Raw genomic sequence first — 27,584 nt, forward strand, 5'->3', positions numbered from 1 at the left:
TTACTGAAATGGGAAGTAAAGGGAAGTAAAAACACTTGGATAAAATTAAAGATTTACATGGAAAATATTTCAGATAAACACATTAAAATTGACAATTTTCATGGAAAATTAAGGAGTAGAGTTGTAGACATGTAAAACATTGCTAAATTAATTGAAATATGAAATAAGAAATATTTTATGATAGAATTGAAGGTTTACATGGAAAATATTTCTGATAAAATTATAGAAAAATGTAGAAAAACATGTTAGAATTGAAGATTATCATGGAAAATTTTATATAGATTTAATAATGGTAGGCATAAAAGTATTCCTAAGTTCATTGAAAGTATAATTATAAACATTTTCTGATAAATTTATGATTTACATGGAAAATATTTCTGATAAAATTGAAGAAATATATAGAAAAACATGTTAAAATTAAAGATTATCATGGAAATTATACAGATAAAATGATAGGCGTAAAGATAATTCTAAGTTGATTGAAGGTGGAATTATAAACATTTTTAGATAGCATTGAAGATTTACGTGGAAAATATTTCTGATAAAATTCAAGAAATAAATAGACAAACACATTAAAATTGACTATTTCATGGAAAATTTTACATAAAAAATGGTTGATGTAAAAACTTTCTAAATTAATTGAAGGTAGAATTAGAAACATTTGTGATAAAAATCAAAGATTTACATTGGAAACATTTCTGATAAAATGGAGGAAGTATATAGAAAGACATATTAGAATTGAAGATTATCATGAAAAATAATGCAGATAAAATGGCAGACATAAAAAATTACTAAATTAATTAAAAGGGGAATTACAAACATTTTCTGATAAAATTGAAGATTTACATGAGAAATATTTCATTAGTCTATGTCTTTTTATTGGGGAGTTGAGACCATTGTTGTTAAGAGATATTCAGGAATAATGATTGTTGCTTCCTGTTATTTTTGATGTTGTTTTTATGTTTATGTGGGTATTTTCTTTTGGGTTTGTTAATAGAAGATTACTTTCTTGCTTTTTCTAGGGTGTAGTTTCCCTCCTTGTGTTGGCATTTTCCATCAATTATCCTTTGTAGGGCTGGATTTGTGGGCAGATATTGTGTAAATTTGGTTTTATCATGGAATATCTTGGTTTCTCCATCTATGATGATTGAGAGTTTTGCTGAGTATAGTAGCCTGCTGGCATTTGTGTTCTCTTAGGGTCTGTATGAGGTCTGCCCAGGATCTTCTAGAAAAGCTACCTTCTTTTAGACTCATCTGAATGAAAAGCTAAAACTTATCATTAACTCTGTATTGTTGTTACTTAATGTAACTCTAAACTTCTAACAGTTCCCAAATAAGCAAGTCAGGCTGTTGGCTTTCCAGCAGTTGTCACCAGCAGTTGGGTGATATTCCTCTCTTCCTCACAAGCCACAAAGAAAGCAGAGCCATGCTGTCAAGTTCTGTCGTGCACAGCTCATGTGCTCTGGAGACCTCCCATGCTCAGCCTTGCTGTTTGCGGCAGTGCCATGCTTACTCTTGGTTTCCCCTGCACATGGGCCTTCCATCCCACATATGGTTAGTCTATCTAGAAAGTCTCACCTCTGCTTTCTTGTTCTTTTATGTTATTTTTAATTATTAATATAGATAACGTAAAGTTTACCATTTTAGCCATTCTGCCTCTTGTCTTTTGTTTTAGTACCGGAGACTTCCTGAGTCTTTTGTGAGTGCTCAGCTACTTTAAATACTTTAAATATCTCCAGCTTTTTTGTAGTTTGCTGAATTTCTTTAAGGGATTTATTCATTTCCTTTTTAAAGGCCTCTATCATCTTCATAAGATTGGATTTAAGGTAATTTTCTTGTTCTTCAGATGTGTTAGGATATCCTGGGCTTGCCGTAGTAGGATAGCTGGGCTCTGGTGGGACCTACCATATTGCCCTGGCTCTTGTTGATTGTGTCTTTATGCTGGGTTGTCCCTGGTGTTGGCTGGATGTTCCTGATGCTGGAGAACTCAGGGAGGTGGGCAGGGCCTGACAGTGGAGCTCAGGGAACAGCATGCTGATCACCTCTGCTGGCTCTACCCCAGCCATGTGTGCCTGAATGTTCCTGGGGTCCCACAGGCCTCCATGGGAAGGCAAGCAGAGCTGTGGTCCTGATAATGGAGATAAGGGGACGGAGTCATATCTCTGGCTTTTAAATAATCAGGATCTTGCTATAAGTTGCCCAGGTTGATCTAAAACTCCATATATATATATATATATATATATATATATATATATATATATATATATATATTCCATGAAGCCTTGAACTTAGAATCTTCCTGCCCTGGCCTTCTAAGCAGCTGGGACTAGAACTTAAATGTATATTTTTAAGTGACATTAATTACATTTATTAACATTTGTCAGTAATTAGCATAACTTTATTCTTTCAGAATTGGACAGCTTAATGTATATGTGTATATTTTTGTGTTAGGGGAAAGATTTTCCACGATAATCCATGAAAGATTGTCCATGATTATCCATGATCATACCTGACCAGCTCCATTTAGCTTCCCGCTCCCAACCCATCATTTCATATACCCCAGTATGACTTTAAACGTGCTATCCTGAGGATGGCCTTGAACCTCTGCCTTTACCTCCTGAGTGCTGGGATTACAGATGTGAGTGCCAGGGAGTCCAGTTTTATGCTGTACAGGGCTAACTAAACCCAGGGCTTCATGCTTTCTATTCAAAGCCTACTAACTTAATTACAGCCCCAGCTCCTAATCTAAGCTTAGTTGAAATTCATATATAACCTATTTTAGTCACATATAAAAACTCTCTGCTTCTTTTTTTTTAAGTTTATTGTTGTTACAGATTATATTTTTATGGATTGTGTTTCTACTAATAGAAGTTTTTAATGCATTTATCATTTAAATCTTATAGAAACTGTAAGATGAAATTGTGAATCAGAACTATAGTAATGTCATTTCGAGTATTTGCTCATACATTTACCTTTACTAGAAACCTTTATGTTATCATATGCCTTTGAGCTTATTGTCTGTCATGCCTTTGTTTGAAGGACTCTTGCTAGCATTTCTTGTAGGACAGCCCCACTAGTTTTTGTTTATGTGAAGATAGTTTAAGGCCAGTTTTGTCAGGTATAAGAATTTTTGTTGTTGTTTGTTTTAAAGACAGATATAACTTAGTAGCTCTTACTGGCCTGGAACTTGCTTGGAACACGGATCTGCTAGCTTCTGCCTCTGGAGTCTATGATTATAAATATGTGTCTGCCATGCCTGGCAGGTACGGAATTCTTCCTTGACAGTTTGTCTTTTCAGTAGTTTAAATGTGCCTTCCTTTCTGCTCCTTCAGTGGGGACTGTGCACCTGCCTAATGAGTGTGTCCCAAGCTCTGTACCAGTGAGCTCCAGTGCCAGCCCTTAGAAGTCTAATCTTGCCTTGTAACTTTATGTCCTTTTTACAGGTTCAAAAATTATTCCATCATCATTAAGGATGACTGATACTTAAGACTCAAAGCTTGTATCTTCCATCATGTGTATTTTGTCATCCTAACTCAAGATAGTGCCGATACTGGCATTCATATATGAAGAATAAGATGTGCCCTCTGTCATAAAGACACCCTCATAGCAGGCTGGATTAGAATCTTGTTCTTTTCCTTACTCTAAGACTCAGGCATCTCATTGAAGATTATTTAATGAGAAAAGAATGCTTCCTCACACTTGTAATAGAAATGGTTGGCTGAGAGCATCTACTTCTGTATATGTCAGGGTCTGGCAGAGGCTCTCAGGAGACAGCTATATCAGGCTCCAGTCAGCATGCACTTCTTGGCATCCCATAGTGTCTTCATTTGGTGACTGCATATGGGATGGGTCTGGGGAACAAAATACTCACGGGAGCAAATATGGAGACAAAGTGTAGAGCAGAGACTGAAGGAAAGGCCATCCAGAGACTACCCCACCTGGAGACCCATCCCATATACAGCATTGTGAGTTTTTACAAGCTTTCTAGTTTCTGGTGGTTTTTAGTTTTGGAAAACAATGGATGCTATGCTCATAAAAATGACAACAATGTATCTGGAAGAATATGGAAAATGATTTAATCTGTCTGTGATGCCGTTGGCACTGTATCAAAGTCAAGACAGATGGTTCCCTCTATCTTCCCTATGAACTGGGCCTGGGAAAATAGACGTAAATTGTGGGCTCAGGTTCTCTTGCCCCGACTGCCCTTGCATTTGACTCCCTCATGGTTAATCTCTTCAGTTGTTTACCACATGCCTCTGAAAGCCTAGCCATGAGCCTCACTTTCCTTGATGGGTCCAGTATAAGGGACACAGAATCAAAGCAGTCAGCCTTTCCAATGCCAGGGAGTTCTAGCTCTTCCTCAATCTGTAGCATTGGTGCTGTAGATTGCTCAGGATGTACGAGCCTGTGCAAGTGACTAGGGCAGATAAGTAATCTCAATAAAAGGTGATTATGACAAATTTTCTCCCCTTTTTTGGAAACTACTTCTTTATTATCCATATAATGTATTGGAGGCTGCTTGAGAAGCTGAATATATCACTTTTAATTGTGGTATAGGGCCTTGAGTAGTTTTTAAAGTATGTTAAACAGGATGCTTTGGGGGCTGAGGAGATGGCTGATCAGGTAATATGCCTGTCACGCAAGTGTATATGGGCAAGGCCTTGATAGCCAGCACCATTGAAAAGTCTGGGGAGGTATGGTAGTCTATCTGTAATCTCAGCAGGGAGGCAAAGACAGACTATCTCCTGAGCAAAATGCTAGGAAGACTAGTGAGAGACCTGGCCTCGTGTGTATGTGTGTGTGTGTGTGTGTGTGTGTGTGTGTGTGTGTGTGTGTGTGTGAGTGTGTGTTTGTGTGTGTGTGTGTGTGTGTGTTGAAGGGAGGGAGGGAAGGAGAGAGAGAGAGAGAGAGAGAGAGAGAGAGAGAGAGAGAGAGAGAGAGAGATAGATCAAGGAAGATCCCAAACATCTCATTAGGCCCACACACATGTCCTCCTGCTCATATACATAGGGAAACATATATACACATGCATAAAAATTTGAATAGAAATATACATACATTTTTAATGTTTTGTATTGATTCTTTATATATTACCTTTAGAAAAATATTTTTTAAAGAAAGGAAGAATGTAAGAAATACAGGCAATTAATTTTGTATGTATTCAAATGTATGTTTAAATGTTTTTAATTACCTGAAAACAAGAGTGTAATTATAGGTTAAGAGCTATTTTAAGATAACTGATTAGCAATTTCGTGTTTTGATATTATAATCTAAGTTAATTTTTATATATTGGCCAGTATTATGTTATGGTATTTAGTTTTGTCCATTTGTCAAAGGAATTATTAAAGGGACCAGAATTTTCCTTAGACTAACAAAACATAAGTTAGAAGTTAAGTTTTACTGATGTCTAAGCTAAGAAATGATTTCTAAAGGTTCTCATATTTTATTTAATGGAGAATGGTCTTCAACATATGTTTACAGATATTTCTATTGTTTCTTCCCCAATACCATAAATTATAAGCAGTAGCTTATACTCTTCCAGCATATTTTACTTAAGCATACACTGCTTGCCAATAAGAGCCCTGAATCTTAGGATCTCTCTTTCACCAAGTGAGCTTCCTGAACTCTGCCATTCTTCTGTCTGCATTACTTTAAGTCAGCTCGCTGCCTTCTTAAAGCTCTGTTCTCCTGTGTGCACATTCTGTCTTCTCAACAGGCACTGTGAGTAACAGGAGCTAACAACAGAACAGAGAGGCTTGAGCAGTCAGTAAGAAGAGTTAAAAGAGCAACAGAAAGAATTTAAATGATGTGCATCCATGTCTGCAGCGACGCTTTCTGATACATTATAATGTTTTCTACCTTTTCTGTCTACTGTCTAAAATGGAGCTGAAGTGGTATTGACCATGTGTGGAATGTCTCTGAGGACTTGGCATGGAGCTGTGGAGGGGATTTGGAGGGTGCTAGATTTTCATGTGACTTTATCTCTGACATACTGCAGCAGAACTGAAAATACTCATCTGCTGACATAAGGATGGGGGAAAAACACTTCAAGATTTTGCTAGCAGAATTTGTGTTGTATTTTAAGATTTTTTTTATCCCCTTGTCATTTTCTGTTTTTCCTTTTCATATAATTTGATAAGGGTTGGGGGTGGAAAGAAGGCTGGAACGATGATTTGAATGGTAAAGGGACTGTTTAAAATCTCCAAGTCATTGCAACCCATCTGACAAACTGTCAGTGAGTTCCTTGGCCATGTCAGGTATTTAAAAGTAACAGTGCACAAATAGCTTTACTCGTGTGCCTTTCTCCTCTGTACAGATCTTGAGATCATTGTACCTACAGATCCGGAGCAGCTGACTCGGGCTGTGCTTCAGCCTCACTTGTTAAAGATGAGATATACAAAGAAGGCATGCAGTTTCTTCCTTACATATTTAATATAATTTTCTCACTTTATTATGCAGCTAAATGGACTCTAAGCTTACATTTTGGTTGTGTTATTTGAAACATAGTAATGACCCTGTATAAAAGGAAACTCAGACTAGACTAGAAGGCTTCTTAAATGCTTTCTTCCCTTCTCCATATTGCCTTCTTCTCCCTACTCCTATGTATTGCTGAAGAAGTCTGTGGATTTTTTTACCTCTCATTTTGTAGAAAATAAAAGAGCAGTACATGTGAATGGCTTTAGTAAATATGGGAAGTTAAATTTGTTCTAGAAAAGAAATAGATTTATTTTGTAATTTAAATCTGAAAGATTTTTTTTTTTTAGATTCATTCGTATGGCTCCAGCTTTGTTAAAGGACATAGGAAATTGGGGTGCTATTTTAAAGGAGAGCCTTGTGTGTTTGACTTGAGGGGAAGACGTTACCCTTCTCTGGACTGTTCTTAAACATAATGTACACGATTTTGTATACTGACCTATTGGGTTTCATAGGTAGTCCCAAAGGACCCTTTTGGAGTAAATGTGGTATTCCATAGAGTGTGCTACCTGTATATTAACAATCTTTTACATTTTTCTATGCTGTTGCACTCTAAAATTGATATACACTGATATTTAAGGAACATTAACACACAAATGACTCTATTTCTTAATATTGTTCACTGTTTCTATCAGCCATTCTTATTTAATAGGGCAGTGATAGTTAAGGGTTAAACTTACAGAGCTGATGCAACTCCTCCTTTGCTTCACCCACAGTTTTCATTGGGTGGAATCACCATAGCAACAGTGAGATCAGCGAAACCTGAGTGTTCCATTGATTAGATTTTGCTTCTTCCTTTTTTAATCTATCCACCTTTCACCACATTTTAGTGAGGAAGCAATTTTTTCTTTACAAATAGAGCTTATATTGATTTCTATTCCATAAATAATGTAAAGAGGGTAGAAAATTCTGCCCTTCATTTAAACATTGAATGTTTCAACATGTATTTAAAAAGCGATTCAGGATTAGGAGGATGGATAGCCATACCAGCTGTAGCTGATGTTCTCAGATACTCTTGCATTGTTTGCTGGTCTTCTAGGGAAAAGAACAATGTGGAGCAGGACCTTAAAGAGAAGGAAGACACAGTTAAGCAGAGGACAAGTGAGGTGCAGGTAAGTGGTCTGTAAAATGTACTGCTCCGATTCTCATGGAGGAATTTTCATGCTAAATTTTAATTACTATTTGATAGGCATTCTAGGGAATACCTAACATTTGTTTGACATAATCATTTTTTTTAAAAATGATGGTTGTTGCTCTGAATTCTGGCCTTTAAATATAATACTGCAATGAGAAAGCAGTGTTTTTAAGCACATATTTTTAAATTTGAAAATATTTTAATGATATTTATCTGTGTATTATTCATTAAAGATAACTTTGAATGACTTGATTTAAATATTATTACAGCAATAAAATTAAATTGGATCATCAAAAACCAAATTGCTTTTTCATGCATGTAAGATTTTCTTTAGCTAGGAGATCTACTCTTTTCAAAGACTGTTTCTCATGTCCTTGGGAGGGTAGAAATGATAGAGATTTAAAATAACATCTTATGAAATGCTTCGTGGACAAAATATTGAAAACTTTGTCATAAGGAGATTTAATTCATTTTTGCTGTGTTGCATTAGTATTTTTATTTTATAAATATAGGAGATTAAAAACCCTGGTTTTATTTGATAAATGTGACAGTGTTTAAACATTAAAAACAGTATTCAGCAGTGTTTCATGTGACCATGTTACTGGGTCGTGTTTCCTGAGTGCTGTACGGGGGTTGGATGTGCGGGCACTGGTAGCAGTTGCCAGCAAGAGCTCAATTGGATGGGCATTTCCTAATGTGTCACTTACGTGTGTTAGGTCTTTCTACTTGTACTAATGGTGTTCAGTGAGCAGAGACAGAGAGTTCTTAGACCCATCCCTCTGTTTGCTAGAGGAGAAGCATGGTAGGCTGGGGAAGATGATTCACTGAAGGACTGAGGAAGTCAGAGAGCTAGATATGTGGTTGGAGTTGACTCTGATTGGATGTCTGCCTTTATTATGTGTATTGGAATTTTCCTAAAGAGGTGTGAAAGTCAAGAGATTTATTACCAGCATTTCCCTTCCTGCTAATGAGATTGGGTGTAGGCTGGTAAGCTGCTTGAGTTCATTGTTTTGTGTAGTTTTAAGCTTCTTGAGAAATGTAAACACTAAACTTTAGTAGTTATTGCTGGACATAGCTTGGGAACAGAAGACAAAAATCTATAAAAGTTGGGTTTTTTTTCCCCAATATAAATCACTGGTATAATCATAGACAATTTCTAGATTTACCCAACTGCTATTCTAAAATATATAGGTACTTCTAACAGACAATATTTTGTTTATTGAGTACATTTATAGGGAAAAACAAACTGGATGGAGATTTAAATAGCCAGTTTAGGAGAAAGCTAAAATTTATATTGTTCCTTGGATATCCTCAAATATTTGGTTTTTTATATAAATTTTATTGCTAAAATTTCTCCAGAATGTACTTGCACATCTTGATTAATGGTATTAGTAAAGTAACATTAAGCTTTGTGAGATCCATAATGTATGTTTGGCACATGAGTTCTGAACTGGCTTTTGCATAGGGTACTTCTAAGTATGTGGCATTTCGGAACTTGCTTAGTGCTGGCTGGAAATAAATCCACTGAAAATTAACACTGAAGCTAATGAAAGTTCTGAGTTAGTAGAGTCATCTCTGTATTATCAATGGTAATGAGATGCTAGACCAAGAATGACATACATACATACATACATACATACATACATACATACATACAAACAAACAAACAATTATTTGGATAAAAATATATATTTAAACATATATGTATATATATATGTATTTATGTTTTAAATATATATATGTATATGTGTGTGTGTGTATACACACACAACCAAAACACCTCATTCCTGTTTTCTAAAGCACAAAAAGACTTAGCAAAATTGGTAAGTAGAGTTGATTACCTACTAAAGTAGCTCCGATTTACTATTTAGTAACAAGGTCCAGAGTAGGAGTAATACTGATAGTTAAATCTGTAATTCCAATTTTTAGTTCTTTTTTTCTTTTTTTTTTTAAACAGGGTTTCATGTAACTCAGAATGGCATTGAACTCACTGTAGTTGAGGGAGAGACCTAGGCCTCCTGATCCTCTTGCTTCAACCTCCCAAGTGTCCACCACCATAGCATAATCTCAATACTGCTTTTCTGGCTTTTCTGGTAAAAGACCATTTTCTAGAGCTGTTATTAAATGGCAGCAGCTAAGAAAGTATACTCTGCTACCTCTTCCTGACTCCACTTTCTAATGGAGATGCTAATAAGAAATAAAGTTTAGCCTATCATTGAAGATCCTACCTTGTCTCTTTTGAATGTTGTTGTTTCTCTAGCTAATGAAGTAAATAATTTTACAAATTCATATCTCAAGCATAGAAAAAAGGTTTTAAAACCAAAAGTGGTGTAGTCTGGTCCCTGGAGCAAGTTCTGGGCAATTATGAGCCACCATGTGGGTACAAGGGAATGAGCCTAGGTCCTCTTTGAGAATAGCGCGTGCTCTTGACTGCTGAGCTGTCCTACCAACCCCACCTGGAGGGTTTGTTTGGTCTTAGTTTTGTTTCTTTTTGTTTTTTGTTTTTTTTCTTTTTTTTTTTGGTGCTGAAGCTTGACCTCAAGGCCTCGTGCATATTAAGTACATGCTCCCTCACAAAGCTATATTCCAGTCAAGTTTTTGGTTTTGTGTTTATATATGCTTTCTCCTTTAAAATGCTGATTTTCTTTTTTTTCCCCTCATTTTTTTTTATTTTTTTTTTAATTTTTTTATTCGATATAATTTATTTACATTTCAAATGATTTCCCCTTTTCTAGCCCCCCCACTCCCCGAAAGTCCTGTAAGCCCTCTTCTCTTCCCCTGTCCTCTTTCCCCTCATTTTTATTGGTTACTGTATTTATTTACATTTCAAATGTTATCCCTGTCTCAGTTTCCCCTCTATAAGCCCCCATCCCCTCCTTCCTCCCCCCTGCCTCTATGAGGTTACTCCCCCACTGCCCACTCACTCCTGCCTCAGCAGGAGAGCTGCGTGCTGCCAAGCCTGAGCTCACTCTCCTGGATCCTTAGTCAGCTCTTGCAGGTTGTCCTCCGACCTCTGGTACATATCCACAAGATAAATAGACGTGATACAAGAAAAGGTTAGTAACTCAGGCTAGGAGATGGCTCAGTAGTTAAGAGCACTTGCTATGCCTAGAGAGGACCTAGATTCAAATCCACCCATATCGTGGCTCACAACCATCTGTAACTCCAGTTCCACAAGATCCTATGCCTTCTTCTGGCCTCTGTTGGCACCAGGCACTCATGTGGTGCACATATATTCAGAGGTAAATCATTTATATACAGAAATTCTAAAAAAAAAAAAAAAAAAAAAAAATTTAAGCTTGAGAAACAAGAGTTAATGACTTAGAGTAATTACCCATTTTCTTTTTCATTTTATTTCATTTATTTGGCTTTTCTTCCCTGAGGAAAAGAAATAACTGTGGTTGGAAAAACAAGTCTTCTTCATATGTCAGTGGGGATTTGTTTTCTTTTTTATGGGTCTTTGTTTGTTTGTTTGTTTAAGACAGGATCCAACCACACAATCCAGTATAGCTGTAATTTGCTATTTAACCTAGACTTATCTCAATTTGAGATTGCCCTGCCTACCACATGTCAGCCAACGTTTTACTTTTACTCCTGATGTGATTTTAATGCAATAGACCTTTCCATGTTGCTGATATTTCATAGGTTTGTTAAGTTACTTCTTCAGTAGTACATCAGAAGTACATTGGGTTAGTAAGTTTAGACTCTTAGTAAGCAGACTCTTAGTAAGTAGATCCGTAATATGTCTTAAGAGTTTTGTGTGTTTGTTTCTACATAGCTCCTCATGACATGTGGAAGGGTGGGGTTGAGTTTGTCAGTTTCAGTATTTTGAATAGTTTCTTAAAAACAGGACATTTTTCTTAAAAATTCTTTCTTAGTGAAGCCAGGATTCCCAGTTTAGATAACCCTTTATTTATGAATGAGGTGTCTTAGATGTACACTTTGGCACACCATTCTTGTTCCTTATGTCCTTGCTTCTCTCCAATGGTGTCACCCCTCTTCCCCTTGCAGTCCATAGCACCACACGGCCAGTGGAGCAGAAGTGGGGGCCCACTAGCAGCAGTCTTCAGTAACTCACTCACGGCCTTGTGCAAGAGCTAGAACTGCACTGTCCTAGTTACAGAGCTGGAGGCAGAGACTGCTGCAGAAGGGGAGGGAGACATGAAGGCATTGGTGCCTTCATCCATTTCCAAGAGAAGCACATTTGTTCCACAAGAAAATAGTGGGTCTGGATACAGATAATAATATAGAAGTTGCATGACAGAGTAAAGTGAGTGAGTTTGGGTAAAAGTTCTTTCTTATTCATATTAGCATATATGTTGCCACTTTTCATTTTGACTTAATTTTAAATCTGTTTACTGAGAGCAAAGATCTTTTGCTGTGGATTTGTATTGGAAATATGTTTTATTTTGAAATATTGTTTTATTTTTTAAGATTTTTTTTGGTAAAGAATTTTTTCAAATGTTATGACTGTTTACCTGAACATACACATGTGCATACTCGGTGGTAATGAAGAATATGCTGGGACTTTTCCATTCTGAGCAGTAGTGAGTAGCCATGCTATGGGTGCTGGGAACCAAACTCATATCTGAAAGAGCAGCAGATGCTCTTAATGGTTGAGCTATCTCTTGTTTTTAGCTTTTGAGATAAGGTCACACTTTGCTGACACAGAAACACTCATTTTTCCTCACCCCTGAATGTGCTAGGATTGAAGGCATGAGCCACCACACCTGCCTGGAATTGTGCTGGAATTTTTATAGAGTTGCTTCTTTCTTTATGCTGAGATAGAAACATAGAGAAACACAATTTTAATCTGGATGTTGATAAAGATTTAAGTATTCCCTAGCGATATTTTGTCAGGAAACTTTTCCTTAATGCCTCTATTTTTGTGTTACAAGATATGTTTTCATTGCAGCAAAGAAAAAAGAAAAAACAGTAGGATTAGGTTAACTAAGTGAAAGTATTTGTTCTTATATAAGAGAGAGCAAGACTGGGGATATATTACATTGGTTTGTTTAGTCTCTTTCCTTTTATGGAAGCCTATTTTCTGGTGTTATAATCAAGTCTCAGTAAAAATACTATTTTTGAAAACAGTTCAGTGTGTAACAGAAAATGAACATTGATCCTGTTACTGATAGTTCCTACATTAAAAAAAAGAGAGAGATCAGTAACATAGGAAAAAGATTAAATTAATAAAATAACCAGAGGTGTGGTACTTTTATTTTTAAATGGAGGCCAAGCTGGAGAAATAGCCTAGTAGGTAAGAGCATTGGCTGCTCTTCCAAAGGGCCCAAGTTCAATTCCCAGCAACCGCATGGCAGCTCACCACTGTCTATAACGTCAGTTTCAGGGGACTTGAAGCCATTTTCTAGCTTCCCTGGACACCAGGCACACACTTAACATTTATGCAGACAGAACACACAATACACATAAAGTAACAAAATAGATTCTTTAGAAAGTCAAACTTGACATCTTTAATTGTAGAAAATAAAATGGGCCCAAGAAATTTGTAAAATACAAGACCAGAAAATGGCTTATCAGGCAAAGCCTGAGGATCCACATAGTTAGGGGCAGACATCACTTTCACAAGTTACCCCCTTGTCTGCGCATGTGCACAAACACATATACACACACACACACACACACACACACACACACACACACAATGACATGCAACAAATCATTAAATATAAAGTACAGCAGATCTGTACATATGAAAAATAATGAAACTTTTTTATCAGTGAATATTTATTAACATTTGCTATATTTTATATACATGAGTGATATTAGATATATGATAGTACTACCTATACCTTTCTATTCAGCTTTAAAATACAAGAGCTGTGTCCTGAACACTTTCATTTTAGGTAAATAATATTGTTATTTTTTGGATTTATATATAACATATCTATGATTATAATGTAAAATTCTGGATTCTTGTTTGAGTTGTGGAAAAAAGAAATGTGGATGGATGGGGAGAGTAACAGTTTAACTAATTTTTTTAGTCATTCTGTAATCTCTTTTTAAAGTCCAGTCGTTATCCCCCTCCTGACCCACCATCTGACAGTTCCTCATCCCATGCCTCCTACCTCCCTCCCCCATTTTACTATTTTTAATCTTGGAGTTTTGTTTTGTTTTGGTATGTGGTAGGGTGTGGGTGTGTGCATACATAGGGGATGTAGAGAGGAAATATACTGATCTTTGAGGATTTTAGACTACCTGGTCATGAGCACAGAGATGGATGAAGCTCCTGTTCCATTTCCTATTACAGAGATTCATGGAATAGGGGATGCAGGTATGGGCCAGTGGTTAAGAGCATGTTCTTTCTGGAGACCACAGTTCAGTTCTCAGCAACAACGATAGGTGGTGTACAATTCTCTGTAATACCAGCTCCAGGGGTTTCCAGTGTCTTCATCCTCCATAGATACCTTTACCTACAGGCACATACTCACATGCATGCACACACTTATAATTTAAAAATGAATGTCTTTTTAAAATTTACTTAATATATTATACTTAGAGGAATATGTCAAATATTAAGTTGGTAATTATGGTAATCTTACAAAAGTCTGAGAAGTGGACTGAATGGTTTCTTACTTGCCGATTTGTGCTTTATTTCTCTCACCTGTGTGTGTGACCAGTGGTAGCACCTGTCCATTGGATGTGCATGTAGGATGCATGCATGCCACAGTACACCTACAGAGAGTTCTCCTTCCACTGTGGAGGGCCTGAGAATCTATCCACTGAACTATCCTACCAATACATATTCAGTAAAATCATATTCAAATAAAATTTCTCCTCTACATAAACAGTGGTGGAGGACTTGCCTACCATGCAGGAGGCCCTAGATTCAGTCCTCAGAAAGGACAGATTTTAAGTGTGTTGTATAAGCTATATACCTCAGGGAAGCGGTCTAAAATAATTATATATCAGTGTTGAAAGCATTATGCTAATCAAAAGAACCCAGTTAGGGGAAAACTATGTGATTATATTAATGTAAAATATCAAAATTAGGCAGATTTGTAGAAGTGAGAAATAGGTTTTTGGTCACCTAGGACAGAGGAGAATAGGAAATAAAAGAAGGGAGGCCAGGAGTAAAGGGGTGACTTGAAATGAGTGAGAGTGTCTTTGGGAGGTTGATGGAAATGCCTTTAGGTGATAATTGTACAACTCCCTGAGTAAATGGATTAACTCTGTAGCTGTAAATTATCTTACAAAAGCTATTACACAAAATAAACTGGAGCCTGACGGGAAGGGATGGTACCCTCCTTTAATCCCAGTATTCAAGAGGCAGAGGCAGGTGGATACCTGAATTGGAGGCCAGCCTGGTCTACAGAGTGAGGTCCAGGACAGTCCGGGGCACACAGAAAAACACTGTCTTATTTAAATATTAGGAATGGGATCAGGAGGTGTTCCTTATATTGATCAGAAACTGACACTGTAACAGTAACTAAAAAGGAAAGCCTTGAAAGCCATTGAGCGCTTAGATGCCGAGGAGAAGTAAAGCGCAGGAGTATGGGGAGGAGCTGCAGAGCAGCCAGTGTGGCGGGGACAAGCTGAGCAAAGGAGCGAGCTGGGGACCGGTTATCCCACTGTGCTGTGCAGCAGCGTTAGGCTTTACTCCTGTGTAGACGATATACTTCTGCTCTCAACCCTTTCTTCCCTACACCCTCCCAAGGTCTGACAAATGCTGTTCCCTACCACCTGAGACCACTTCTTTCACTGTTAAATACAAGTAAAAAAATATGGGATTTGACATAAGTTGTTTCTTTTGTTTTTGATGCTGGGATTTTAAACAGGATTTGGGGTGGGGGCAGGGTGATATTAGTGGTAGTAGTGTTTTGTTTTTATTTTGTGAGGCAGAATCTCTATGTGGCCCTGGCTGTCCTGGTAGTCACTGTGTAGACCAAGTGTCTTAGGGTTTCTGTTGCTGTGATGAAACACCATGACCAAAAAGCAAGTTGGGGAGAAAAGGGTTTATTTGGTATACAATTCCACAGCACTGTTTATCAAAGGAAATCAGGACTGGAATTGAAATAGGGCAGGAACCTGGAGGCAGTATCTAGTGCAGAGGCCGTGGAGAAAAGCTGCTTACTAGCTTGCTTCTTGTGGCTCGCTCAGCCTTTCTTATAGAACCTAGGCCTCCAGTCCAGGGATGACACCACCCACAAAATTCTGGGCCCTCCACATCAGTCAGTAATTAAGAAAATGCCATATAGCTGTATATTATGGAGGCATTTTCTTAATTAAGGTTCTTGCCTCTCAGATGACTTTATCATGTGTCAAGTTGACAATAAAACTAGTCAGTACAGTAGACTAGCCTCAAACTCAGAGATCTGTCTGCCTCAGCCTCTAGAACTGCCGGGATTAAAGGTGTGTGCCACCACACTCAGCTGACAAAAGGCTTTTTTAAAGTGGCTCAGATGCTGAAAATCCATGTAAGAGTAGCTAAGGTGAAGCAGTAGAACCCCTCAGAAGGTAACTATCTGAGAGAGGTAGGGGACTTAAACCAGCACTGCAGGGAAGGGTTTGCTGGCAGCCCTGACGCAGAAGAGAAAAGGAAGTGGAAGGGAAAACTGGAAGAAGATGCCATGGTTTTCACCAGAAGAGTGAGGTTACAGCAGATTCAGGAAATAATATGAGCTCTGTCTTGACACATAGCAGTCAGTCAGACATCCACGGACCGATCTGAGTAAGCAGACTAGAGATCCAAATGCAGAAGAGGTCACTTAAGACCTCTGCCTGTAAAATTGAGTGCTTTAGTCCTCTAATACAAAGTACTTAATAAGCAAGACTGTTTTCCCTTAAAGTAGACTTAAAAATTCACTTGTCCATGTCCTCAAAGAGATAAATGTGGGAGTTTTCTTGTGTTTCAGGATCTTCAGGATGAAGTTCAAAGGGAGAGTATTAATCTACAAAAACTGCAGGCCCAGAAGCAGCAGGTGCAGGAACTCCTGGATGAATTGGATGAGCAGAAAGCCCAGCTGGAGGAGCAGCTCAAGGAAGTCAGAAAAAAATGTGCTGAGGAGGCCCAGCTGGTAAAGCCTGGTTGCTTACTGATGGACTCGCTACCTCCATTTTGTTCCTGGTTTAAAAAGAAAACATTCCCTGTTTGTTAGTGGCAGTTGAGCCCACAGTTGCTTTATGGAGGAGTTGGAGGGATGTTTATGAAGAGTTATAGTTCTCTGTAGTAGAAATTAGAAGGATAATATTTTTCCAACTCTTGAATACACAGATGTTACCTATGTTACACAGATGATGCCTCTAAGTTTCTTTTAGTCCCCTTCCCCCTTATCTTTCACTACCAAAAGAATACCTCAAAAGTTACAGTCCACTAAACTAAATGTCTCTTTATTTAATTCCTTCTCCTCTCATTCATCTCCATTTATAGATTTCTTCCCTGAAAGCAGAAATAACTAGTCAAGAATCTCAGATCTCCACTTATGAGGAAGAACTGTCGAAAGCTAGAGAAGAACTAAGTCGCCTACAACAAGAAACAGCACAACTGGAAGAAAGTGTGGAGTCAGGAAAGGCTCATTTGGAACCTCTTCAGCAGCACCTACAAGATTCACAACAGGAAATCAGTTCAGTAAGTGGAAACAAGCAGAATGCCCAGAGGAGCCTTGGTTGTCCTTTCTGTAACTTTCTAATACCTGCTTCTTCCTTCTTCATCTGCCTAGTTAGTATCTCTAGTTGCTTAATACTTACAGTTGGTGTCTAATGGTCACTTACACAATGGATTAGAGTAGGCACTTTGTAGTTAAAGCTGTTCAGGTTTAAATGCTGGCTCTGTCATTTCGTAGGTCAATCACCTTTAAGTATCAGATTTTTTATCTTTAAAAGTTGAAAATTTAACAAGCCTACTTATTAGAGCTATTATAAGGATTAAATGAGGCAAAACAAGAGGTAAGTTAGCATAGTGTCTGATACATGAATTATCAGTAAATACTGTCATTTTTTATAAATAATAGCCTGTGCTGGCTGTTTTATGTCAGCTTTACATAAGCTAGAGTCATGAGGAAGGGAAGCTTCAATTGATAAAATGCTTCTGTGAGGTGGTACAAGCCTGTAGGACATTTTTTTTCTTTTTTCTTTTTGTTTTTTGTCTCCTCCCCCCCCCCCCACCCCCAGAGACAGAGTCTTGTCTCTCTGTGTAACAGTCCTGGCTATTGTGGAACTCAGTTTGTAGACCGAGCTGGCCTTGAACTCAAAGAAATCTACCCTCCCCTGCTTCCCAAGTGCTAGGATTAAAGGCATATCACTATGTCCAACTTGAAAGACATTTTCTTTCTTTGTTTTGTTTTGGTTTGTTTTGTTTCGTTTTGTTTCGAGACAGGGTTTCTCTGTGTAGCTCTGGCTATTCTGGGACTCACTCTGTAGATCAGGCCAGCCTCGAACTCAGAAATCCACCTGCCTCTGCCTTCCAAGTGCTGGGATTAAAGGTGTGTGCCACCACTGCCCAGCTGAAAGACATTTTCTTAATTAGTGATTTATGGGGAGGGCTCAGCATATTGTAGCTTGTGCCAGACCTGGGCTGGTGGTCCTGGGTTCTATAAGAAAGCAGGCTGAGCAAGCCATGAGGAGCCACCTAGTAATCAGCACCCTCCATGGCCTCTGCATCAGCTCCTGCCCTCAGGTTCCTGCCCTGTGTGAGTTCCTGTCCTGAATTTCATTAATGATGAACAGTGCTGGTCTGGAGAGATGGCTCAGAGGTTAAGAGCCTGACTGCTCTTCCAAAGGTTCTGAGTTCATATCCCAGCAGCCACATGGTGGCTCACAAGCATCCATAATGAGATCTGACGCCCTCTTCTGGTGTGTCTGAAGATAGCTACAGTGTACTTACATGTAATTAAAAAAAAAAAAAAAAAAGAACAATGCTGTGGAAGTGTGAGCCAAATGGTCCTTCTCCTCCCCAAGTTGCTTTGGTTGTGATCTTTCATCATAGCAGTGATAGCAGTGATAACTCTAAGACACAACACAATTTATTTTATTGTCTTTTCTTGGGATTCTAATTTTTTGTGTATGTGTGTGTGGTTTTTTTTCCTCTTTTTTTCTCTCTTTTTTAATTTATTTATTTATTTTTATTTACATTGCAAATGATTTCCCCTTTTCTGGGTCCCCACTCCCCGCAAGTCCCATAAACCCTCTTCCATCCCCCTATTCTTCCATCTACCCCTTCCCACTTCCCTGTTCTGGAATTCCCCTATACTCTTGCACTGAGTCTTTCCAGAACCAGGGCCCACTCCTCCATTCTTTTTGGACATCATTTAATTTGTGGATTATGTCCTGGGTATTCAAAGTTTCTAGGCTAATATCCACTTATCAGTGAGTGCATACCATGATTGATCTTTTGAGACTGGGTTACCTCACTTAGTATGATGTTCTCCAGCTCCATCCATTTGTCTAAGAATTTCATGAATTCATTGTTTCTAATGGCTGAATAGTAACTCCATTGTATAAATATACCACATTTTTTGTATCCATTCCTCCATTGAGGGACATCTAGGTTCTTTCCAGCTTTTGGCTATTACAAATAGGGCTGCTATGAACATAGTGGAGCATGTGTCCTTATTGCATGCTGAAGAATCCTCTGGATATATGCCCAGTAGTGGTATAACAGGGTCCTCAGGAAGTGACATGCCCAGTTTTCTGAGGAACCGCCAGACTGATTTCCAAAGTGGTTGCACCATCTTGCAATCCCACCAGCAGTGGAGGAGTGTTCCTCTTTCTCCACATCCTCGCCAACACCTGCTGTCTCCTGAATTTTTGACCTTAGCCATTCTGACTGGTGTGAGAAATCTCAGGGTTGTTTTGATTTGCATTTCCCTAATAATTAATGATGTTGAACATTTCTTAAGGTGTTTCTCAGCTCTCTGAAGTTCTTCATGTGAAAATTCTTTGTTTAGCTCCGTACCCCACTTTTTAATGGGGTTATTTGGATCTCTGGGTTCTACTTTCTTGAGTTCTTTGTATATATTAGATATTAGCTTTCTGTCGGATTTAGGGTTGGAGAAGATTCTTTCCCAGTCTGTTGGTTGACGTTTTGTCCTTTTGACGGTGTCCTTTGCTTTACAGAAACTTTGTAGTTTTATGAGGTCCCATTTGTCAATTCTTGATCTTAGAGCATAAGCTATTGGTGTTCTATTCAGGAACTTTTCCCCTGTGCCCATGTCCTCCAGGGTCTTCCCCAGTTTTTTTTTCAATTAGTTTCAGTGTGTCAGGTTTTATGTGGAGGTCCTTGATCCATTTGGAGTTAAGCTTGGTACAAGGAGATAAGAATGGATCCATGTGCATTCTTCTGCATGCTGACCTCCAATTGAACCAGCACCATTTGTTGAAAAGACTATCTTTTTTCCACTGGATGCTTTCAGCCCCTTTGTCGAAGACCAAGTGACCATAGGTGTGTTGGTTCATTTCTGGGTCTTCAATCCTATTCCATTGATCCTCTTGCCTGATATTGTACCAATACCATACAGTTTTTATCACTATTGCTCTGTAGTAGAGTTTAAAGTCTAGGATATTGAATCCCCCTGAAGTTCTTTTACTGTTGAGAATAGTTTTAGCTATCCTGGGTTTTTTGTTATTCCAGATGAATTTGAGAATTGCTCTTTCTAGCTCTATGAAGAACTGGGTTGGGATTTTTATGGGAATAGCATTGAATCTGTAGATTGCCTTTGGCAAGATGGCCATTTTAACTATATTAATCCTGCCAATCCACGAGCATGGAAGGTTTTTTCCATTTCCTGAGATCTTCTTCGATTTCCTTCTTCAGAGATCTGAAGTTCATGTCATATAGGTCTTTCACTTGTTTGGTTAGAGTCACCCCAAGATACTTTATGTTGTTTGTAGCTATTGTGAAGGGGGTCATTTCCCTAATTTCTTTCTCAGTCTTCTTATCCTTTGAATATATAAAGGCTACTGATTTGCTTGCGTTAATTTTGTAGCCAGCCACTTTGCTGAAGTTGTTTATCAGCTGTAGGAGTTCTCTAGTAGAGTTTTTAGGGTCACTTAAGTATACGATCATATCATCTGCAAATAGTGATAATTTGACTTCTTCCTTTCCAATTTGTATCCCTTTGACTTCCTTCTGTTGTCTAATTGCTCTAGCTAGGACTTCAAGAACTATATTGAAAAGATATGGAGAGAAGGGGCAGCCTTGTCTAGTCCCTGATTTTAGTGGGATTGCTTCAAGTTTCTCTCCATTTAGTTTGATGTTGGCTACTGGTTTTCTGTATATTGCTTTTACTATGTTTAGATATGGGCCTTGAATTCCTGTCCTTTCCAAGACTTTTAGCATGAAAGGATGCTGAATTTTGTCAAATGCTTTTTCAGCATCTAATGAAAAGATCATGTGGTTTTTGAGTTTGTCTAGGGGCAGAGCTCCTTATGTATTATATATATATATTTCTAGTATTAAATTGTTTTATATTTCTACTTTGTATTGGCAGATGCAAATGAGATTGGAAATGAAAGATCTGGAAACTCATAATAACCAATCAAATTGGTGCAGTAGCCCACAAAGCATTCTTGTAAATGGTGCTACAGATTATTGTAGCCTCAGCACCAGCAGCAGTGAAACAGCCAACTTCAATGAACATGCTGAAGGCCAGAACAACCTAGAGTCTGAACCCATACACCAGGAGTCATCAGTGAGTTTCTGTTTCATAGTGTTTATTATTGAATTTCTGCCTCCCTGCAACAGATTGATGAGGATCAAAGTTAGTGTGTACATACTTATGTGTAGAGGCCAGGGGTCTCCTCAAAGTGTCCTTCCTCAGATGCTGCTTACTTCCTAGTGTTTTTTAAATAGGCTCTCTGAGATCTAGGTCTTACCATTTAGTCTAGGGTGGCTGGCCAGAAGCCCCAGGTATCTTGTCTGTTTACACACACACACACACACACACACACACACACATGCAGTTAAAAAAATTGTTTTAGCCATGCATTGTAATTCCTTTAAATCCCAGTACACAAAGGCAGGTGAACTTCTGAGTTTGAGGCCAGCCTAGTTTACATAGTGTGTTCTAGGCCAGCCAGGATTATATACAGTAAGACCCTGTCTCTCAAAAAACTAGTTGTTAAAATAATCTTTTCCAAAAATCTTTATTATATTTATGGATGGGTATTGGCACGCCACAGTGTTCTTGTGGAAGTCAGAAGAAAACTTGTGGGAGTTTGTTTTCACTTCTTCTAATGAGTCCTGGAGAACGAACTCAGGTTGTCGGGCTCAGCAACAAATGCCATATCTCCAGCCTGATCCTCCTGCTCACATATGTGTCTTTGGTAGGTGAGGAGTAGTCCTGAAATAGCGCCTTCTGATGTGACTGATGAAAGTGAAGTTGTAACTGCAGCAGATAATGAAAAAGTTAGCCCCAGATCTGACGAGGACAAGCACTCAAAAGAGGTGAAGATAACTGTACATTAAGTTGTTCTTGTCACTCATGTCGGAAATGATCTTTGTAGCTGAAAAATATTTACTAAACGTTTTCAGTGTATATGATCAGAATGTGGGTCATTTGAAGTACTTCTTTAAACGTTTGGTAACTAAAATATCTGTTTTAATTAAAAATTACTTCTAGGAAGATCCATTTAATGTAGAATCAAGTTCACTGACAGATGCAGTTGCAGATACAAACTTGGATTTCTTCCAGTCTGATCCTTTTGTTGGCAGTAAGTATCTTTCCTTTGTAAATGTATCCAAACTATACTTTCTAATGTATAAATTATGTAATCATTAAGGCTTCGGTTTTGTGAGAGAGAGTATTTTTTACAATATATGTAAAGCTGAGAATAAGAGTTTTCAGTCTTATATTTGCTATTTAATTTTAACATTCTGCCATAGGATTATCTGATTAAGAGAATGTTTCTTCAGAGTAAAGGCTAAAGGAAAGATATATTATAAGCCAGCTAAAGGAAAGATAAGCCAGTGATAGAGATTGTACACTCATGAATCAGCATTATTTAGCTAATAATTACTGAAATACTAACACCAGGCCAGGCATGGAATCACACTTCTGTAATCCCAACATTTTGCAAATTTGAGTCTCGCCTAAGCTACAGTACAAAACTGCCTCAGAAAACTTTAAAATGAAGAAGAGAGAAAAAAAAAGCCAACACTGTAATTTTGAATCATTAGAAAGTGTCAGGCATGGTGATGTAAATTTTTAGTTTTAGTAAGGCAGAGGTAGGTAGATGGATCTCTTGAGTTCAGCATAGTTTCCATAGCCAGGGCTACACAGGGAGATTCTTATCTCAAAAATAAAACTGAAATAACAGTGGGAACTAACTAGAATAGAATTAGATGTTTGATTCTCTTCCCTTAAGATATTTCTAATTTTGGAAACATAAATCTTGCTGGGCATGGTGGTACATGCCTTTAATCCCAGCACTCAGGAAGCAGAGACAGATGAATATCTTGAGTTTGAGGCCAGCCTCGTCTACAAGGGCAAGTGCAGGACAGCCAGGGCTACACAGAGAAACTCTATCTCAAAAAACAAAACAAAAACCACAAACAAACCCATAACTCTGACTAAAATATATCATGACTATGAACTATGTTAAATATTTTTTGTGTCAATGGTCTTTTGAATTCCATTTTATTTTCAGAACTATCTTGTGAAACTGAGCTTGATATCATAGATGTGTGATTGTAATTCCAGCACTTAGTAAGCAGAGGTGGGAGCATCCTGTAGGTTTGATGCTAGTCTAGTCTACATAGCTTGTTTCAGCCAGGGCTGCATAGTCTCACACAAACACGGGGCTGGAAAGATGGCTCAGCAATTAAGCTGTGGCTTAATCAGCTTGCTGCTCTTGTAGAGGACCTGAGATCAGTTTCCAGTATCCACATGGCAGCTCACAACTACCTGTAACTCCAGTTTCAGAGGATCTAATGCCCTCGTCTGTCTTCTACCTGCACAAGCTAATGGCAGTCTTCTTTTTGCTCACCCTCCTGAGTGTTGATTACAAGCATGAACATTCATACTCCTGTGTTTTCTTCCAAGAACTTTATAGTTTTAGCTGTTAAATCTGGAGCTTTGGAGCTGAAGAGACAGCTCAGAGGTTGAGAACCCTTGCTGCACTACCAGAGGACTGGCTTTGGTGCCTAGCGCCTATATCAGGCAGTTCAAACTGCCAGTAACTCCATTCCAGGGATCTGATCTGATGTATTCTGGCCTCTTAGGCACCTTCATGTATATACACACACACACTGTGGGGAGGGGATCTTAATAACTATAGAGATTTAGTTTAGTTAATTCTATATCCAGTATGAGGTAAAGATATTTCTTGTCTAAACATCGCTCTTTTTTTTTTTGAGACAGGATGTTCTGTAACCTAGGTTGGCCTCAGATTCACTATATAGCCAAGGCTAACCTTGAACTTCTTCTGATCCTTCTGCCTTTACATCTGAATGCTGAGATTATGATGCACACGATCACATCAGACATATGGGATTCTGAGGCTGGAGCTCTGGGCTTTGTGCCACTCAGGAAAGCACTCAGCTAATGTACACTACATCCCCAGCCCCAAATACCATTTGTTGAAAAAACTGTCTTCTTCTCACCCTTTCTTTGTCATGTGCTCATGACGCTCTTGTCAAAATTCAAGTGACCATAGATGTGAGAGTTTGTGTCTGGCTTTTTAAATTTCTGAGGGGTTTTGTTTTTGTTTTGTTGTTGCTTAGTCAGGCCTTCTCTATTACATGAAGTACTGATGGTAATATCTGCTCAGTAGTCTTGTGAGGAGTAGATGCTTTGTTAGTAAAATTTTACTATTGTGTGTCTCTTCCCCTATCACCTCTTTCAATCAAAGGTAGGTATAGTTGGTTCTTATATTTGTTACTCTGTTGTTGTGATGAAACACCATGACCAAGGCAACTTAGGGAAGTCAGAGTTTATTTGGGCTTACTGTTCCAGAGGCAAAGGGACTGTAGTAGAGGGACAGCATGGCAGCAGGCAACAGGCATGGCAGCCAGAACAGGAAGCAGAGAGCAAACATTGAAAGTCCAAGTCTTTGAGCTCTCAAAGCCTGCCTCCCATGGCACGCTGCACCCAATAAAGCTAAACCTCCTAAACCTCCCCAAATATTGACACCAACTGGGAACCAGGTGTTCCAAAGCCAGAGAGAACCACCATGGTTCTAATTTGCCTTTTTATGATGTGTATTGAGTTGAACATTTACTTTTTATTATTTTAAATCTTACATAAGGTGAATAGCATGATTTATTGAAGTAGAATTGTTGAAACTGTTAAGTTATTAACTTAATTTTGTTTTGTTTTAAAAATACCCTTTTCCACAACAATAAATAATTGTATTTTATTTATTTATTTTACTTTTTTTGTCACAGGTGATCCTTTCAAGGATGATCCTTTTGGAAAAATTGGTCAGTATATTTTTGAGTTTCTTCTTAACTTAAATTCTATTCTGTTATAGCCTTATATTCAGTGAGGACACGGAACTTGGGTAGTTCTAGAAGATGAATTGCTTTTTAGTTTTAAAATTTCTCTAAAGCCGAGGGTGGTGTGTGTGTGTCTGTATCTATCTATGTATGTGTGTACATACACACATATACACACACACACACACACACACACACGCACACACACACACATACACACACAGAGAGAGAGAGAGAGAGAGAGAGAGAGAGAGAGGGGGGGGGCAGGCATTTTTAGGGAGTGGTTAGAGCCTTGTGAATTTGCTTAAGAAATTGTGTGTCTGGCTGGCTGGCTGAGTGTCTCTGTGTATCTGTGTTGGGGTTAAACAGGACTTTGTGACAGCTAGGCAAGTACTCCAGTACACTTTCAACTCAAGCCTCACTTCTTTAATAAAGTAGTGATCAAAATGTTGTTAAAAATAACATTGGTGGTAGGGGTAGAAAGATGGCTCAGTGGCTAAGAGGACCAGAGTTTGATTACCAATCCCCACAGGGTGGCTCACAATTGTCTGCAACCCTACCTGAAGGAACCAGCACCTCTGATCTCTGCCCAGACTGCACCCATACATATATGCATAGTTTAACATTTTAATCTAAAAACACAAGATCTAATTTTTCCATATTGTGTAAAAGTTAAATTAATATGAGTCTATAAACTACTACAGACTATAAGGCTATAAAATAATTTTACTATCCTACAATTTTAGACTGGTCATATGAGTTGGGGGCATTGAAAAATTACTAAATTTGAGATGATCACTTTTCTGAGATTTTTCACTAAAATGAAGTCTTGTTTCCTACTTAATTTTGCTTCCCAAATGTGTTTCAGTGTATTATTAGCCTTGAGCTTAGAGAAGGAAATGCATTTTAAAGTTTTTGTTGTTTCTTTTATAAAGATAGTACTAAAAAACTTAGGACCGGATCCCTTAAAATTAAATGCTAACTAAAAAGTTTAGTAAGTGAAAAGCTCTATTTTTTTTTTTTGAAAGCAGAATAGAATCTGAAGTAAAAAGGAAACCTTGAAGCTCTGTAGGAGTTCAACGTGATTTTACTTTTTGAAAATCAAGTCTATTCAAAGAAGACAATTTTATTGAGTTTAAAAGAAAAACACCAGGGCAGGCAAGCTGCAGATGTCACCAGTTGCTTAGAGGAGAGGACTGGAGAAGAGAAGGGAGAAGCAGCGGTGTAAGTGAGCTGGCATGGAGGTCAGCCCCATGGTGGACAAGCAACCACACTAAGGATGGACAGGAGCTTTAGAGGAGCAAGAGGACACACAGTACCAAAAGATGCATACTTAGACTCTGACCAGTATTGGGAAGGGACAAAAAGACGTAAAGAGAAATGGTTATGGCTTTTTGAGTCTGAGTGGTGTACAGACCCAGCCCAGCCTCACAGTGGCTCATAGGAATGCCTCAAAGTGTCTTTGAAGTAAGGCAATGTTAATGCCTATAGACAATAGAAAACATTAGGATTTCAGCTTTTTACATTTGTTTTATTTCTTCTTTTTAGATCCATTTGGTGGTGATCCTTTCAAAGGTTCAGATCCATTTGCATCTGATTGCTTCTTTAAGCAGACTTCTACTGATCCTTTCACCACTTCAAGTACAGACCCTTTCAGTGCATCCAGCAACAGCAGTAATACATCGGTGAGTGGCAAGATTAAACACTGTTTGGCCACATGAACAAGTGTCTAAGGAAATGTATTGAATATATAGTAATAGAAGCTTCCTTTTGATTATTTTAATGGTCCATCTGAAGTTTGTCTGGATCCCACCCATCCAGGGTTTTGTCTAATGTAGTATTTCATACTTGAATCACCCACTGGAGAGGAGTAGATGATTTATAGTGTCTAAGAATGAAGTTGTCCTTATCCCATTAATGATGCTAAATATGTGACTGGAAGTCCAAAGTCCAATCTTAAGTAAAACTTTTTATAAATATCTGTTATATTATTGAAAAATGGCAATTACTTAAAGGGAGACATTAAATTCTTTTCTTTTTTTTTTTAAGATTTATTTATTTTATCTGTGTGGGTACACTGTAGCTGTCTTCAGACACACCAGAAGAGGGCAACCATGTGGGTGCTGGGAATTGAACTCAGGATCTCTGGAAGAACAGTCAATGCTCTTAACTGCTGAGCCACCTCTTCAGCATAAAAGGAGACATTAATATTTTAGAAAAATAAAATCATTCATGTTGTTTATATTTATACCTGGAATGTTAATCTTGAAAAGTATGCATTGGCACTGAATGTCAGGCTCTTGTAAGTATGTGCCTACAGCCTCTGCTTAACTAGCCACAGATGAGGACCCAAAGGCCTCAGTGCTGCACAGCCGTCGCTCTAATCTCCATTTTTAACTTTGCAAGGCAGGTGTTGATACCCCTGCTTTAAAAATAAAGACATTTTAGATTTAAAACATTTACCCCACTAAATGCAGTGATAAAAAGGTATAATCCCAGCATTGGAGAAGTGGAGACAAGAGGATTCGAGGCCAATCTTGGCTGCATATTAAGTTAGAGACTATCTTAGGCTGCATGACA

The 27,584-nt window shown here is 38.2% G+C and overlaps 1 protein-coding gene across 3 annotated transcripts in view; it reads left to right on the forward strand.

The window, feature by feature from the left end:
* The window catches only part of Eps15 (epidermal growth factor receptor pathway substrate 15), a 114,706-nt gene that overhangs the window by 64,445 nt on the left and 22,677 nt on the right, over window positions 1-27,584 (forward strand). For all 3 annotated transcript variants that reach the window (XM_052176983.1, XM_052176984.1, XM_052176985.1), the window contains 8 exons: window positions 7,514-7,586; window positions 16,486-16,647; window positions 17,001-17,198; window positions 21,058-21,258; window positions 21,897-22,013; window positions 22,189-22,279; window positions 24,954-24,989; window positions 26,553-26,689. In XM_052176983.1, the coding sequence (XP_052032943.1) occupies window positions 7,514-7,586; window positions 16,486-16,647; window positions 17,001-17,198; window positions 21,058-21,258; window positions 21,897-22,013; window positions 22,189-22,279; window positions 24,954-24,989; window positions 26,553-26,689 (1,015 nt within the window). The remainder of the gene's footprint in view (window positions 1-7,513; window positions 7,587-16,485; window positions 16,648-17,000; window positions 17,199-21,057; window positions 21,259-21,896; window positions 22,014-22,188; window positions 22,280-24,953; window positions 24,990-26,552; window positions 26,690-27,584) is intronic.

Source organism: Apodemus sylvaticus, chromosome 3 (assembly GCF_947179515.1).
Source record: "Apodemus sylvaticus chromosome 3, mApoSyl1.1, whole genome shotgun sequence".
Classification (NCBI taxonomy): Eukaryota; Metazoa; Chordata; class Mammalia; order Rodentia; family Muridae; genus Apodemus; species Apodemus sylvaticus.